The 18,175-nt window shown below is 47.7% G+C and overlaps 1 protein-coding gene across 4 annotated transcripts in view; it reads left to right on the top strand.

Annotated features, from left to right (window-relative positions):
- The first annotated feature begins 5,930 nt into the window (after positions 1–5,930).
- The window catches only part of ATG4C (autophagy related 4C cysteine peptidase), a 36,142-nt gene continuing 23,897 nt past the window's right edge, over positions 5,931–18,175 (top strand). Inside the window, exons 1-5 of one of the 4 annotated variants that reach the window (XM_040407541.1) lie at positions 5,931–6,028; positions 9,319–9,438; positions 15,441–15,524; positions 15,691–15,924; positions 17,397–17,715. In XM_040407541.1, coding sequence (XP_040263475.1) covers positions 9,369–9,438; positions 15,441–15,524; positions 15,691–15,924; positions 17,397–17,715 — 707 coding nt within the window. In that variant the 5' untranslated portion in view covers positions 5,931–6,028; positions 9,319–9,368. Of the gene's footprint in view, positions 6,029–6,098; positions 6,278–7,638; positions 7,847–9,317; positions 9,439–15,440; positions 15,525–15,690; positions 15,925–17,396; positions 17,716–18,175 lie in introns of those variants that run through there. The other 3 variants (XM_040407544.1, XM_040407542.1, XM_040407545.1) reach the window with 3 other exon arrangements.

Here is an 18,175-nt window from a genome sequence, read left to right as displayed (position 1 = left end):
ATATAATGGGGGACATAGACAGCAGCTATATAATGGGGGACATAGACAGCACCTATATAATGGGAGACATAGACAGCAGCTATATAATGGGAGACATAGACAGCAGCTATATAATGGGAGTCATAGACAACACCTATATAATGGGAGACATAGACAGCAGCTATATAATGGGAGACATAGACAGCAGCTATATAATGGGAGTCATAGACAGCACCTATATAATGGGAGACATAGACAGCAGTTATATAATGGGGGACATAGACAGCAGCTATATAATGGGGGACATAGACAGCACCTATATAATGGGAGACATAGACAGCACCTATATAATGGGAGTCATAGACAGCACCTATATAATGGGAGACATAGACAGCACCTATATAATGGGGGACATAGACAGCACCTATATAATGGGAGACATAGACAGCAGCTATATAATGGGGGACATAGACAGCACCTATATAATGGGGGACATAGACAGCACCTATATAATGGGGGACATAGACAGCAGCTATATAATGGGGGACATAGACAGCACCTATATAATGGGGGACATAGACAGCAGCTATATAATGGGGGACATCAACAGCACCTATATAATGGGGGACATAGACAGCACCTATATAATGGGGGACATAGACAGCACCTATATAATGGGGGACATAGACAGCACCTATATAATGGGGGACATAGACAGCACCTATATAATGGGGGTCATAGACAGCACCTATATAATGGGAGACATAGACAGCACCTATATAATGGGGGACATAGACAGCAGCTATATAATGGGGGACATAGACAGCACCTATATAATGGGAGACATAGACAGCAGCTATATAATGGGGGACATAGACAGCACCTATATAATGGGGGACATAGACAGCAGCTATATAATGGGGGACATAGACAGCAGCTATATAATGGGGGACATAGACAACACCTATATAATGGGAGACATAGACAGCAGCTATATAATGGGAGTCATAGACAGCACCTATATAATGGGAGACATAGACAGCACCTATATAATGGGAGACATAGACAGCAGCTATATAATGGGGGACATAGACAGCACCTATATAATGGGGGACATAGACAGCACCTATATAATGGGGGACATAGACAGCACCTATATAATGGGGGACATAGACAGCAGCTATATAATGGGGACATAGACAGCACCTATATAATGGGGGACATAGACAGCACCTATATAATGGGGGATATAGACAGCAGCTATATAATGGGGGACATAGACAGCACCTATATAATGGGGGACATAGACAGCACCTATATAATGGGGGACATAGACAGCACCTATATAATGGGGGGTCATAGACAGCACCTATATAATGGGGGACATAGACAGCACCTATATAATGGGGTCATAGACAGCACCTATATAATGGAGGACATAGACAGCACCTATATAATGGATTCATAGACAGCACCTATATAATGGGGGACATAGACAGCACCTATATAATGGAGTCATAGACAACACCTATATAATGGGGGCATAGACGGCACCTATATAATGGGGACATAGACAGCACCTATATAATGTAGTCATAGACAGCACCTATATAATGGGAGACATAGACAGCACCTATATAATGGGAGTCATAGACAGCACCTATATAATGGGGGACATAGACAGCAGCTATATAATGGGGGACATAGACAGCACCTATATAATGGGGGACATAGACAACACCTATATAATGGGAGTCATAGACAGCACCTATATAATGGGAGACATAGACAGCAGCTATATAATGGGGGACATAGACAGCACCTATATAATGGGGGACATAGACAGCACCTATATAATGGGGGACATAGACAACACCTATATAATGGGAGTCATAGACAGCAGCTATATAATGGGGGACATAGACAGCAGCTATATAATGGGAGTCATAGACAGCACCTATATAATGGGGGACATAGACAGCACCTATATAATGGAGTCATAGACAACACCTATATAATGGGGGCATAGACTGTACCTATATAATGGGGACATAGACAGCACCTATATAATGGGGGACATAGACAGCACCTATATAATGGATTCATAGACAGCACCTATATAATGGGGTCATAGACAGCAGCTATATAATGGGGGACATAGACAGCAGCTATATAATGAGAGTCATAGACAACACCTATATAATGGGAGTCATAGACAGCACCTATATAATGGAGTCATAGACAGCACCTATATAATGGGGGTCATAGACAGCACCTATATAATGGGGGACATAGACAGCACCTATATAATGGGGGACATAGACAGCACCTATATAATGGGAGACATAGACAGCACCTATATAATGGGGGACATAGACAACACCTATATAATGGGGGACATAGACAACACCTATATAATGGGGCATAGACAGCACCTATATAATGGGGGCATAGACAGCACCTATATAACGGGGGACATAGACAGCACCTATATAATGGGGGACATAGACAACACCTATATAATGGAGTCATAGACAGCAGCTATATAATGGGGGACATAGACAGCACCTATATAATGGGGGACATAGACAGCAGCTATATAATGGGAGTCATAGACAGCACCTGTATAATGGGGGACATATACAACACCTATATAATGGGGGACATAGACAGCACCTATATAATGGGGGACATAGACAACACCTATATAATGGGAGTCATAGACAGCACCTATATAATGGGAGTCATAGACAACAGCTATATAATGGGGGACATAGACAGCACCTATATAATGGGGGACATAGACAACACCTATATAATGGGGGGCATAGACAGCACCTATATAATGGGGGGCATAGACAGCAGCTATATAATGGGGGACATAGACAGCACCTATATAATGGGGGACATAGACAGCACCTATATAATGGGGGACATAGACAGCACCTATATAATGGGGGACATAGACAGCAGCTATATAATGGGGGACATAGACAGCAGCTATATAATGGGGTCATAGACAGCACCTATATAATGGAGTCATAGACAGCACCTATATAATGGGGGACATAGACAGCACCAATATAATGGGGGACATAGACAGCACCTATATAATGGGGTCATAGACAGCACCAATATAATGGGGGACATAGACAGCAGCTATATAATGGGAGTCATAGACAGCACCTATATAATGGGGGACATAGACAGCACCTATATAATGGAGTCATAGACAGCACCTATATAATGGGGGGGGACATAGACAGCACCTATATAATGGGAGACATAGACAGCAGCTATATAATGGGGGACATAGACAGCACCTATATAATGGGGGACATAGACAGCACCTATATAATGGAGTCATAGACAGCACCTATATAATGGGGGGGGACATAGACAGCACCTATATAATGGAGTCATAGACAGCAGCTATATAATGGGGGACATAGACAGCACCTATATACTGGAGTCATAGACAACACCTATATAATGGGGGACATAGACAGCACCTATATAATGGGGGACATAGACAGCACCTATATAATGGAGTCATAGACAGCACCTATATAATGGGGGACATAGACAGCACCTATATAATGGGGGACATAGACAGCACCTATATAATGGGGGACATAGACAGCACCTATATAATGGGGGACATAGACAGCACCTATATAATGGGGGACATAGACAGCACCTATATAATGGGGGACATAGACAGCACCTTTATAATGGGGTCATAGTATGGTAGCAGTGGAAAGGGTTAACTGCCTCGTAAAAAAGGCTGAGCTGAGTCGCAGGTTGATGTGGGGGTCGCGCTGCGGACGACGGCCTCACATAGCAGCAGGCACATCCCTACGAGTGCAGCCACAGACACAGCACTGACAGAGGGAAATGCTGCAGATTCCTGCTTGTAGCTAGCTAGCGGTGGAGGTGTCACTAGCTATAAAGGTGCCCCAGCACACGGACAGAGCTGAGCAGCGCAGAGGATGTGAGTCGGACCGTATTTAGGAGATGTATGGATATCTGGGCTGTATATAGGGAGGCGTCCTATATGAAGGCTGTGTATGGCAGATGTATGATATAATGGGGATATATACAGGATTGTATGCTCTATATAGACTCAGGGGCAGATTGGTCATAGACCCTACAAGGGAATTCCCCATTGGTCGATGTCCAGGGGGCGCCTGAGCCCTGATCACAGCTGTCAGCCGGGTACATAACATTCTGATGCTCTCAGCATTAAAGCGCGTCTGTCAGCAGTTCTGTACCTATGACACCGGCCGACCTGTTACATGTGCACCTGGCAGCTGAAGGCATCTGTGTTGGTCCCATGTCCATATGTGCCCGCATTGCTGAGAAAAATGAAGTTTTAAGATACGCAAATGAGCCTCTAGGAGCAACGGGGGCGTTACCATTACACCTAGAGGCTCTGCTCTCTCTGCAACTGTCGCTTCCTCTGCACTTTGAGCCTCACCTTTCATAGGGCCAGACAGTGAAAACGTCATCATACCTGGTCCTGTCAATCAAACTGGAGAGGGTGCGGCAGGTGCAGAGAGAGCAGAGCCTCTAGGTGTAATGGTAACGCCCCCGTTGCTCCTAGAGGCTCATTTGCATATATTAAACACATATAAACATGGGACCAACACGGATGTCTTCAGCTGCCAAGTGCACATGTAACCGGTCAGCCGGTGTCATAGGTACAAAACTGCTGACAGATGCCCTTTAAAGTCACCACTCCTGACATGCCTGTTTTAATAGATTCATGCATTCCCCACGTACTAACAATTCTGGAGCATTTTGGCTTATGTCTCTATGGCCTCATGCACACGACCGTGCCCGTTTTTGCGGTCTGCAAACCGCTGATCAGCAAAAAACGGAAGCCGCCTGTGTGCCTTCTGCAATTTGCCCATTGTAGAAATGGTCTATTCTTGTCCGCAAAACAGACAAGAATAGGACGTTATATTTTTTTTGCGGGGCTATGGAACGGAGCAACGGATGTGGACATCACACGGAGTGCTGCCCGCATCTTATGCAGCCCCAATGAAGTGAATGGGTCCGCATCCGAGCCGCAAAAACGGCAGCTCGGATGCGGACCCGAACAACGGTCTATGTTCCATTTATTTATTATTTGCACTAGAAGTTATGAATGAATTGCTATTAGCCTTCAGTAAAGGTACAGAGGGGAGGTAACCATTTGGGGGGGGGGCGTGTCCCTGCACAGTCTGAAAATGGCAGCACTGATTGGATAAAGTGAGTCTGTGCAGAGACACGCCCCCAACTGGTTACCCCCCTCTGTACCCTTACTGTAGAGCAATTTATTCATAACTTCTAGTAGAAATAATAAAGGAACAGCACAACATAGAGACATGAGAATAGATGCTCCGGAATTGTTATTACATGGGGAATGCATGAAGCTATTAAAACAGACATGTCAGGGGCGGTGAGAGGTCCTCTAAGTACCTGGATCATTGGTGATACAGTATTTGGTTCTGCAGGGGCGGTATCTATTGCTGTCCCTCCTACTTGTGTTGTTCCGCCTTCTGTCAATTAGACCCCAGCTACAACACGGGGCCACTTTTAGTTTTTTTTTTCCAGGGCCACTTTACATTCCCAGTCCGCCCCATTTACCGTATAAATGTACGGATTTATACGGTAAATGTCACATAGCTCCCACATATGCCGCAGCGCCGTACAGAGGTTAGGTGCAGATTCACACTTGATGCTTCTTTCTGAACTATTATTAAAAGTCAACATTTGTAATAAAAAAATGAATAAAAATAATAATAATATAATAATATGCATAATGAAGAATAAAATAAATAATAACAATAATAATCATTTTTTTATTATTATTCTTATCACTATTATTTCTCAGGATGATTAGTCCGGGCTCCACAGCGCCCCCTCTGGCCTATAAATACACCGCCGCGGCGCTCGCCCTCCCTCAGTCGGAAGTGCTGTGGTGACGGTCGCGGCCTGACAACATCCGGCCGGTGGAGGGAGAAGGCTCGGTCGTGGCTCATCCCGCGGAGCCCGCACGGTAAGGAGGGCGGACACGGTATCCAGCTCCCGGGGCCCCTCCTCGCTCCGCCGTGCGCCCCCCCTCCCCCTGCGCCGCTCTGTGCTCGGTGATTGACAGCCTGTTCCGCTTCCCCCCCTCAGTCCCTTCTTGCACTACATTTCCCGTCATGCCCTGCCGTAGGTTTGCCTGCGCGAGCATCATGGGAAATGTAGTTTGAGGAAACAATTGGTGCTGGCGGCTGTCAGCAGCCTGCTGGAGAAGTTGTAGTGGGTGAGAAATGTTTATGTTGTGGCTCCTGCTGAGTCTGTGTTGCCGGGGGGGCCCTCAGGGGCCCTGCTCTTTGAAATTAGAAGTCAGTGTATTTGCAGCACAGGTATATAGGGTACCTTCTGGGGGAAGGATTTGTGCTGTAAGAATATTTCATCTCTCTAGATGCCCTGTGCACCCCGGACAGCAGTCTATGCCCCCTGCAGAATGGTGGTGGCACCAGTGGTTGCTGGTCCCCTCTGTGTCCACCTAAGACCGCCATGTTGGCTCTGTATCCGGTTTTCAGCCGTTCACTTGCAGCAAGTGGAGATCTTGAAGAGGTGAAGAATTGAGTTGTGTACATCATTAAAGGGCTATCCCCATTAATACCGTGGTCTGAGCTACAGAAACCGCGAGTGGAATATCCCTTTAAGAGTCTGCTCCACGGTATCTCTCCGGTCAGCAGGTCACGGCTCTCGCTCGGACTCTTTACAGTAAGGAAATGAAACCTGTGATGTGTCTGCTGACTGGGGTTGTTGCGATACCAAAATTTTGATTTTGATACCATAAAAAAGTATTGCGATACTTGGTACAGCGGGAAAAAAATTAAACTCCAAAAAAAGCCGCGTGCATTCTGCATTTAAAAAAAATGGCGAATCACGCATTTTTTTTTTTTTTTTTTTTTTTTTACTCTGTTCCAGTGTTCACTGCATAAAAGTGGCGATATGTGATTATATATATATATATATATATATATATATATACACACACATACACACACACACTGGAAAAGGGGTGATTTATACTTAATATTTAGGTGTTTGGGTTTTTAACTTTTTATTTAATAACTATTTCCCCCTTAGGGGTAGAACCTGGGCTCTTCTCATCCCTTGTCCTGTTCACCCTGATGGATCTCTATTAGCGTGACTAGGACTTCACACTCTCCCTGCTGCCCTAGGCAAAGCAGTAGCGCAGCCCAGTATCGATAAATAAATGTCAAATTCCCGTATTGTATCAATACCGGGACAAAAGTATCGATATTTCGATACCCGCAACAACCCTACTGCTGACGACGGCTTCATTCCTTGTTTTCGTGGTTGGAAAATTGCAAGTTCATAACCCCCTCCCTAATATTGTTTAAACCCCCCCCCCCCCCCCTCATGCTCTGACCCGTCAAGGCCTGGACTCCACAAGACCTCTGAGGTGTCCTGTGGTATCCGGCACGTTAGCAGCAGATCCTGGAAGTTGCTCGGTGCGGCCTCCATGGATCCGACTTGTTTTCCAGCACATCCCACAGATGACGATCTGATTGAGATCTGGGAATCTGGAGACAAGGCATCACCTTCATCTGTCATGTTTCTTATTCCTGCGCAGTTTCTGCAGTGAGGCCGGACCTTATCCTGCTGAAGGAGGGCACTGCCATTAGGGGGCACCGCTGCCATGTCTGTACAGTGGTTAGGTAGGGGGTACATGTCACATTCACATAATACCAGGAGACAAGGTTTGCAGCAGAACATTGCCTGGAGCCTCACACTGCCTCCGCCGGCTTGTCTTCCTCCCATAGTGCACCCTATGCCATCTCCTCCCCAGGTAAGTGACGCACACGCGCCCGGCCGCCCACATGATGTAACCTGATTCATCAGACCAGGCCGCCTTCTCTTATTGCTTCATGGTCCAGTTTTGATGCTCGCGGCTCCATTGTAGGCACTTTCAGCAGTGGACAGGGGTCATCGTGGGCTCTCTGACCGCTCTAAATCTACACAGCTGTGTATCCTGACACCTTTCTGTCATCGGCAGCAGGAATGTTGTCAGCAGTTGGCTCTAGAGTAGCTCTTCTGTATGGATCGGACCAGACGGGCTAGCCTTCACTCCACACCCCCTATTAATAAGCCTTGGACCGGACTCACTTGATGCGGTCACTGGTTTTTGTTCCTTGTTCAGCCCACAAGACCAACTGGTTTGGAGATGCTCAGACACAAGCTTCCAGGCGTCCAAATATGATCGCGGTCAAGGTGGCTCAGATCCTTGCGCTTCCCCGTTTTTCCAGCTTCCAGAATTGGGCAGCCTGTGCCCTTGCTACACTTGTATCCAGTCTGGACAATCCCCTGTGAGCTACTGCAAAGTCAAACATCCAGACCCCAGACTGATACATTGTATCCAACCATCAGGACAGGAGAGAGATTGGTGCTGCTGCTGTTTATTTCACAAATGGATACAATTGTAACAAACCCTCAGAAGTATATCTTTACAAGTTTTCACTCTCTGGTTATTAATAAGGCTACATGCACACAAATGTATTTCGTTTCCGTGTCCATTTTTTTTTTTTTTTCCCCGAATAGTATGTAGACCCATTAATTTCTATGGAGCTGTTAAAAAATACGGATAGTCAACCATTTGTTTTCCGCTTCCGTGGTTCCATTCTGCAAAAAAATAGAGCATGTCCAATCCTTGTCCGTTTTGCAGACAAGGATAGGCATATACAATGGATCTGCAAAAAAAGCCATACGGACGTCATCAGTTTTTAGTTGTTTTTTTTATTTTATTGTGGATCTGCAATTTGCGGACTGCAAAACGCATACGGTCGTGTGCATGCAGCCTAAGGTCTCATGCACACAACCGTTTTTTTTTCCACATCCGAGACGCAGTTTTTGCGGCTTGGATGCGGACCCATTCACTTCAATGGGGCCGCAAAAGATGCGGACAGCACTCCGTGTGCTGCCCACATCCGTTGCTCCGTTCCGTGGTCCGGAAAAAAATATAACCTGTCCTATTCTTGTCCGTTTTGCGGACAAGAATAGGCAGTTATATCAATGGCAGTCCGTGCTGTTCCGCAAATGGCGGAACGCACACAGACTGCATCTGTGTTTTGTGGACCGCAAAACACACAGCGGTCGTGTGCATGTAGCTTAAGAAGGTTGTCTTTCACTGACAGGGAGCAGGGCTCTTAAGAATTGTAAGGAATTGAAGCACAAAGTACATTAGAACGTTGTGGAATGTCTCATACAGCGAGTCACTCGCCCGTCACTGATATGTTCCCTTTTTTTTTTTTTTCTTTTGCTTCTAGGTATGACTTTCCAGACCACACAAGGTATGGGTTCATTCCCACGGGGCGAATATGGAAGCCAGCGGCACCGATGAAAAAGTCAAGTCTATGTTTTTATCTGCGTGGCATAATGTAAAATACAGTAAGCTCGGTTCATCATCATTCACCACATTCCTTAATCTTTGTTATGAGAGCGAACACTGAACCTGAGGGACGCTACGGTTTTGACAAAAATGCACCTAAAAACTTGCCTCATCCTCATGCAGCTGCAGTCCATTACTATTTGAGTATATGTAAGAGCCATCAGCCTGGAGTCCATGACCGGAGAAAGGCTCGCCTTCTGTTAGGCTTGGGGCGAATTCACATGGGACAGATTTGTTGCAGCAATTTCTGCTTCTGCCCCATTTAACATGTGCTTCCTGCAGAAACTCACCCCCCCCCCCCCCCCTTCCTTTCAGAGGAACTGAGCAGATTTTCTGTCCCTGAAATTGCTGCAACAAATCCATTGCATGTTCACGTGAGGTAGAAAAATCAGTCGCTGTATCGGCCTCCAAAATCGGCAGGTTTTCCATATAGATTTTGGATGCCGATTTCAAAATGTTTGCATTTTTTGGCATCCAAGTGACCTTCAGTTTCAGTGGGATTTTTCAGGCACTGTTTCCACCCTAATATAAAACATCTACAATGTATAACTAACTTAGTGTGGATTCTCATTACAATGAATGGAAAGAGGATTTAAGGCGTTTCACAAGCGAATTCTGTCAAAGAAAATGTCAGTCAACATAAAGAAACTTTCCCCCACATTGATACATTGTGTCAGGAGGCAGCTGTGCAAGGAATGGAAAGGAGAAGGCTTTGGTTTGCTCACAGGAGGCCAATTTCTTGAGCAAGGAGACTTGGGGTCCATTTACACGTGCGGGACAGAATTGCGGACCCATTCATTTCTTGGGGCTGCACGATGTGCTGCCCGGATCCGGAATTGCGGATCTGCACTTCCGGGTCCGCAATTCTGTTCCTTGAAAAAAATAGAACTTGTCCTATTCTTGTCCGCAATTGCGGACAGGAATAGGCATTTTCTATTAAGTGTCGGCGATGTGCGGTCTGCAAAATGTGGAAAGCACATTGCCGGTGTCTGTGTTTTTACGGGTCCGGAAAACACACGAACGTGTGACTGGACCCTTACTTACAACAGTGTTGACAACCCCTTTCGGCCTCATGCACACGACTATGTCCGTGTCGCTGCTCACAAACCACAGATCTGCAAAATGCAGATACTTTCCGGGTGCAATCTGCATTTTTATTTTTATTTTTTCTTATTCCCATCACTAGAAATGACTATTCTTGTCCAGAACATGTTGTATAATTTGCGGAAGGGACACACGGATGCGGACAGCACACTTGGCTGGGCCTGTGTGCAATCCACAAAGTACGGATTGGACGTGGATACAAAATATGGTCGTGTGCATGAGACCTTTAAAGGGCTTCTGTCACCCCACTAAACTCATATATATATATTTTTTTTTGTGTACTTCTAATCCCTATCCTGCGATATATCTATACATTATGTTGTTAATCATTTTCGTTCAGTAGAGATGTCAAAAAACATACTTTTATAATATGCTAATTACCTGTCTACCAGCAAGTAGGGCGTCTACTTGCTGGTAGCAGCCGCAAAAAAAAACGCCCCCTCCTCCTGTTGATTGACAGGGCCAGCCGCGATCTCCTCCTCTGGTTGGCCCTGTCTGCATTTTAAAAATCGCACGCCTGTGTTGATTCGGCACAGGCGCTCTGAGATGAGGAGGCTCGTCTCCTCAGAACTCCCTCAGTGCGCCTGCGCCGATGACATCACCGAAATAGAAGATGTCATCGGCGCAGGCGCACTGAGGGAGTGCTGAGGAGGCGAGCCTCCTTCTCTCAGAGCGCCTGTGCCGAATCAACACAGGCGCACAATTTTTGAGATGCTGACAGGGCCAGTCGGAGGAGGAGATCGCGGCTGGCCCTGTCAATCAACAGGGTAGCTTCACAGGGAACCCCTCCCCCCTCCGAGCTCCGGACCTGCAGTTTCACAAGACTGGAACGCCCCATGAGCTCTGAACCTGCAGCTTCACAAGACGGGAATGCCCAGTGAGCTCTGAACTTGCACATCTGAAAGCAGGGAACGCCCCCTGAGCTATGAACACGCAGCTTTACAAGTAGGTGAGAAAGCAAATCTTAGGGTTAATTGTACACATTAGGGTTTAGGAGCTTCAAGCTACAACTCTTGTTTGCTTGTCTGTCATACGTTGCGTCAAATCCTATAGATCAGTGTATCGCGCTATTCATTTTTTCTCGCCCATATTCATTGGGGGGACACAGGAAACCGTGGGTATAGCTATGTCCCCTAGGAGGCGTTGACACTAGTAAAAGCTGTTATCTCCTCCCCCGGTAGCTATACCCCCTCCAGCCTGGAGAGAGAGCTTCCGTTTTTTTCTAGTGTCAATAGGAGGCAAGACCTCCCTGCTCTGCAGTGATCTCCTGAAGATTTTTTATTTTAGTTTTTATTCTCGCCTCTCTGTTCTCCCAGGGTCGAGTTGCTCCAGTGCCAGTCATCCGCACTGCTGCCTCCTCCACAGAAGACAAGGTGGACCAGGGCAGCCTCGCTCCCCTGCATCCCGCCAGCCAAGGGGTCACCTAGGTCCGCCAAAGAGAAAACCCTCCCGCCATACCAGACTCCTGCCACTCCGGTGCCAGCTGCTGAGGAGGTGACCCTGCTGGAAAAGGTACCTTATGGGCCCACTTAGGGAGGGTGAAGAGAAGAGGAGGAAGATAGGTGAGTATGTTAACCCTCTCCTTCCCTCCCTCCTCCCTATTTGGCAAAGCATCGGGCTCTCTGCTTTCCCCTCCCTCCCCACGATGACTGGGCCAGACACCGGGCTTCATTATCAGAGCCCTGGACTTTCGGTGGATTCCCTCCCTCTGTGCCGACACTACACGGGCACATAGGGAGTTAACGGCCAGGTATGACTGTCTCCTGCAGGCACTGTTGGGCACAGCGGGCGGCCGAGCGCACCGCTGTGCTCTGAGTTTTTACCTCGCTACAGGAGGGGAGCGGAGGAGGCTCCCGCTCCCCAACGCCATAATCCCCTTCTAGGGAGCGGGCGCCAGCGCGCTGCTCCAGAGGAGATCCACCAGCTCCGTGTCCAGGCGCCGTTAAATTTGGGGCTACCCTTTCCTTCTTCCTCTGGCCCGCGGAGCGTTCTCCACGGCCGGAGGGCGCATTCTAATGGACATCTTCTCTCTACATGGTCTGGTCGACATTCACTTACGCCCCCTGTGCCCAGGCCGGCCTGTCAGTAGGGCGGGGGTGCTTTCCGGCAGCAGTAGCCATAACTTAGGCCCCGGCTTCGCAAATTCTCGTCTCTGCTGTGATTCCGGTGCGATCTTCATCCGAGGTAGACTGCAGTACTTGTCATATGCATTACCCCCTTCCTTAGGCGGAGTATTTGCACTACTACTGGATGCAGTACTCCCTTGGATATTACCTCTCTCCATTGAGGTCTAACCGCACTAGAACGGTTTCAGTGCTTGCAGTAGGCGTTCCCCTTTTAGTAGGTGGCGGAATTGGATTCCCACTGGGAACAGTACTTACTGTATGCATTAGCCTCTTCCATTGGTGGCGCTATGGCATTATCCCTGGTTCAGTGTTCACTGTATCTTACCCCATTACGTAGGTGGGGTATTGATAGGGGCGCTTGCTCCATATGCCTTGCCCTTTCCGTAAGAGGCGTACTTTCTCTACTTGGATTCAGTTCCTGATAGATGCATTACCACCCTTCATGGTGGAGTGCTTGCACTACCACTGAGTGCAGTGCTTGTCGTAAGCATTACCCCCTTTCATTGGTGGGATAATTGCAACATTGCCCCTTCCACAAGTGATCCACTATTGTGGGGAATGAGTACACGTCTCGGATGTTGCACTTCAACTACGCCTTGCACTTCAACTACGCCACGGCTATAGATGCCTTAGCTTCTTCAAGTGGAGCGTAGCTAGTATCGATACACGCTGGTGCTCTACTCTTCTAATGGTATTTCGGTGGTGCCAGTAGATACTGTGGCTGTTTCCATGTTGTGTCCTTTTCCTTCAGTGCCGGTTTGGGGCATGAATATGACAACCTCTCTCCTCACAGAGTTGCCCAGCGTCACTCATGCGTCCCCTATCCCCGTTGATGCAGGGTATTGGTTCTGTGTTTATTTTTCTTCCAGTCTCTTTCCGGACTGACTGTTGGGCTGTGATGTTTTCCATATTCTCCTTCTACAGGTGAATCCTACCCGTTGGTCCTGGGTGTACTACCTGTATCTACAACTACCTCGTCAGTCCGATGGTAGTCATGCCTTTTCACTGCACATTCCGTGGCTATACTAAGACTCACCACGCCAGGCGGAGCTGGGGTGCTGTCACGACTCTCCACCGTTGATGGAGTTTCGTTCCGGGAACAGAACACCCCTCTTCTATTCTTCCTCCTCGAGGCAGGAGTTTTTCTCTCGTCTTGGTCTGGTCGAAATTTCCGTCGAGCAGCGTTGCTACACCGTCAATACACGGTCGCTGACTGATATGATTCTCATATAGTCTCTACTTCTAGCTATCCAATGTATTGATTCCTTGGCTTGCGGTTGGACACGCCTCATTCAGGCGTTTTTATTTCTTGGTAGTTTATCAGCTGACTTCTGTCTCCCCACAAGCCTCTTCGGTGGACCAATTGCCGTTTCTGTGGAGCGCTTCCCTTTAGCAGGGGTGGATCCTGCGGTCCTGGGTTTTTGGTTTATCCCTTGGTTTCTTGATGGGTCAGGTTCGGCGCTTTCTATCCTTTTTCCAGCGTCCTCTGACCCACCCGGTGCCCATAATAATCTTCCTTCAGGGAATGGCACCTACGGTTCCTCCGTACCGTCCTCCTTTACCGCCTTGGGATCTGAACTTTAGTCTTTTCAGCGTTCTGGAATTCCCCCACCCCTTGAACCCTTGCAGGAGATGTCTCTCCGACTCCGGTCCTGGAATGTAGTTTTTTCTTGTGACTATCACATCCATCAGACTGGTGTCCGGGTTGGGGCGCTCTCTTGCAGAGAACCTTCCTGGTTCTTCACAGGGTTAAGCGGTTCATTCCTTCTCCCGACGGTGGTCTCTGATTTCCATTTCAATGAAGAAATTGTCCTTCCATCACCGTGTCCCTCCCCTTCACACCCTAGGATAAGTGAGTTCCACCATTTGGACGTTGTCAGGGCTCTGACTATTTAATTGCCAGCCTCCAGTTCCTTCCGGCGTACGGACTCCTCTTTTTTTTTGTCTTCCCGGAGGGTCCTCGCAAGGCATTGGCGGCTTCCAGGGTGGCAATTGCACGTCTGCAATTGCTGAAACATACTGCACCCGGGGCAGGGTTCCGCCCTTTGTTGTCACGGCTCACTCCACCAGAGTGGTGGGCGCTCTTGGGCTTGGAGGGTTCAAGATTCGGCCGCGCAGTTGTGCAGGGCGGCTACTGTCATCCTTGCGCACATTCACAGGATTTTGCCAGATGCATACTTGTGCATCGCCGTGCGCTGCCTTGGGCCGCCTGGTCTTGCAGGCGGCCGTTCTTAGTTGCCTGCAGGGGCGCTTGCTCCATGGGTCTGTAGTTTTTCCCCTCCCTGTGGACTGCTCTCGGACGTCCCACGATCTGTGTCCCCCCAATGAATATGGGCGAGAAAACGAGATTTTTGTAAAACTTACCAGTAAAATCTTTCTCGCTCTTCATTGGGGGACACGGCACCCACCCAGTATTGTTGTCCGGCCACAGTTGTGGCTGTTGCTGGTTAGAACCTGGTTCGGTTCTCGGCATTGTTGCTGTTCCACGTTTTTTTTGTTGGTTTACTTGCTTCTCACAAACTGAAGCTCTCTCTCCAGGCTGGAGGGGGTATCGCTGCCAGGGGCGGAGCTAACAGCTTTTACTAGTGTCAGCGCCTCCTAGAGGACATGGCTATACCCATGGGCCCTGTGTCCCCCAATGAAGAGCGAGAGAGATTTTACTGGTAAGTTTTACAAAAATCTTTTTTTTTTTTTTTTTCTTTCTGTTATGCTTATTACAGTTCTTATTGTAGAAATTTGTCATTTTTATTTTTATTTGTTTTTTATTTTAGGCTGGGTGCTCAGGACGAAAACCTATTTTAGACGGAACTCCCCTGTCTTTTTACTTGGCAAATGCTACCATTTCAAATTTGAGGGTGAGTTCCAGTAGGTTGACCGCTGTCTACAGGCGACCATAGACCCGCTGACCCCATGCCAACTCTGCCAGCAGTCTAATGTGTGGCCATATAGTCTCGATTCCACAATTCCTGGAGATTATCATTTGGCCGTTTCCTGACTTTTTCACTTCTAATTTCTGAACAGATTCTGAATCTTCTCCCAATGGCTCAGATTCTGGGTCGGTAACGAATGAAGACGGATTTGGCACGGTGGAGGATTTCCGGAAGGACTTTATTTCCAGGATATGGCTGACCTACAGGGAAGAGTTTCCCCTAATAGATGGTTCGACATGGACCACAGATTGCGGCTGGGGCTGCACCCTGAGGACCGGGCAGATGTTACTGGCTCAGGGGCTTCTGGTTCACTTCATAGGGAGAGGTTAGTTCTAATTATTTTACAGGTTATGTCCCGCTGGGGCCCTCAGAACCCTCTAGGTGGATACGTCGTGGAGTTGCAGTGAAATCCACTTGTTTTACATGTGAATTTTGTCACCGATTTTCCGCAGTTTTTCATCCTGTGCTTTGCAAAGGGTGAAGATCTGCAGAAATAATTGATTGATGGGGGTCCAACTGCTGGGACCCTCACTGATCAAGAGAACATTTTTTTAATATATTTTGCCCCCCCCCCCCTCCGTATGAGGAGCAGCAGTCGAGGACACGTGCTGCTGCTGCTCCCCTTATCTGTATGGGACTGCCGAAGAGGAGTCCAGCGCTTCACTATCTCACATAGACCCTCGCCGATCAGCTGCTTATATTGTATCCTGTGGAGGGAAAATTCCCTGGTGGGGCGTTGCCCAGGGGTCCGCCCAAGCCCTCCTTACGGCCGCCAGTCGGGTAGATAGCGCTGTGATTCTCAGCATTATTTCATATCTGATGTTACTGCACCTATACTTATAACGGAGCCTGCAAAATGCAGGAGGGCGCACTGCACATGCGCAGCGGCCCTACATTTATTTCTAGGGAGGGCTGAAAATAGGGGGAATATCCTAGTGATATGCCCCCAATGTCCAAGATGGGAATATCCCTTTAATGCTAGGAGCATCTGGCACTTATGTACCTGGCTGGCAGAAGAAGGTGTCCTACTGTATTGCTGTGTTGAGTGCTGTGGCGGGGGTGGCAGGATTTTGTGCTGCACTATATGTATTTGGTTCTACTTTTTAGTTTTTGTTTTCCAGGGCCCAGTCTTTTCCCAAGTTAAAATAATTGTAACACTTGGGGCAACCCCTTTAAGGGGGATTCCAGTGACTAGCTTTAAAGGCATAACTGCAGTTTATGGTATATGTGCTTTAGGGCTGCAACGAATAATCGACTTTATCGATAATATTCGATAACTGGATTCATTGTCGACGAATCCAGTTATTGAAAATTCGCTGATTCGTCGCTATGCGGGCGGTTTACTTTAAATCAGCGCATCTTTATTTTACCTTACAATGAAGCTCCAGTAACGGGCAGAGCGGACGGCGGCGTAACGTCACTTACTCACGTGACGCGCCTGCTCCGCCTCCTTCATTTATAAAGTTGGCGGAGCAGGTGCGTCGAGTGAGTGATGTTACGCCGCCGCCCGCTCTGCCTGTTACCTGAGCTTCATTGTAAGGTAATAAAGATGCGCTGAGTAAAAGTTACTGCCAGAATATGGGGAGGGGGGGGATCTGTGCACGGCGCTGTTATTGGGAGGGGGATCTGTTTCAGGCGTATTGTACGGATTTGCTGCCATAATTGTATATTAATCAGGATACCGCTTAAATGCACATTTGTGGTGGAAGGGGGGGTGATATTCCAGTTAAAATATTATGTTATGGATAAATACTGTATAGTTTTAGTGTAAACCTATTTTACTTCCCCTTCTTACAGACTGGTTATGGCTGAACGCACTGGACCTTTACCGGCCGGAGGCAGACTTCTGGTTACAGAACAGCGCCAGAAAGCTCGCCCCTATTGAGTCATCGTACAATGACCTCCACCCCTACGGTACCACATCCAGCAAACTTCAGGAGGCCAGAGAAAATGAAGACGAAAACCAAGCTGCTTTTGATCATCGGAAAATAATTTCTTGGTTCTCCGATCATCCCATGGCCGACTTCGGGATTCATCGGCTGATAAAGCTTGGGGAACACTCGGGGAAAGTTGCTGGAGACTGGTACGGGCCAGCGGTCGTCTCTCACCTCCTGAGGTGCGTTAACTTAAAATGGCCTGAATGGTAGAAATGTAAACATCGTGCTTGCTCTGGTGTTACCGTGGTAACTTATCTGTATTAGTTTTTCTATTATATATGTGCCTGTATCTATAAATCTATTATGGTAATTTTTTAGGGATTGACCGATTTTTATCGGAGTTACCGATATCGGCCGATATTCAAGATTTTTAAAGTTATCGGTATCTGCATCTTACCTTGCCGATAATGCGTACAGCGCGCTGTCACAGAAGCGCTCATGTTCCCTCAGCGGCACAGGGGAGAAGGAGTCGCTCTCTCCCTTCCCTCCCCCCCCCCTGTGCCGCACTGCCAATGAGGAGAGACTGGAGAAGAGGCAGGCAGACTGCGTGATTATTCAGGAAGCTGCGATCAGCGGCAGTCAACCCCTCAGGTGCCACACCTGAAGGGTTAACTGCTGCCGCTGATCGCAGCTCCCTGT

This window comes from Bufo bufo, chromosome 9 (genome assembly GCF_905171765.1).
Source record: "Bufo bufo chromosome 9, aBufBuf1.1, whole genome shotgun sequence".
Lineage (NCBI taxonomy): Eukaryota > Metazoa > Chordata > Amphibia > Anura > Bufonidae > Bufo > Bufo bufo.
This window is presented reverse-complemented; position numbering and strand designations above follow the sequence as displayed.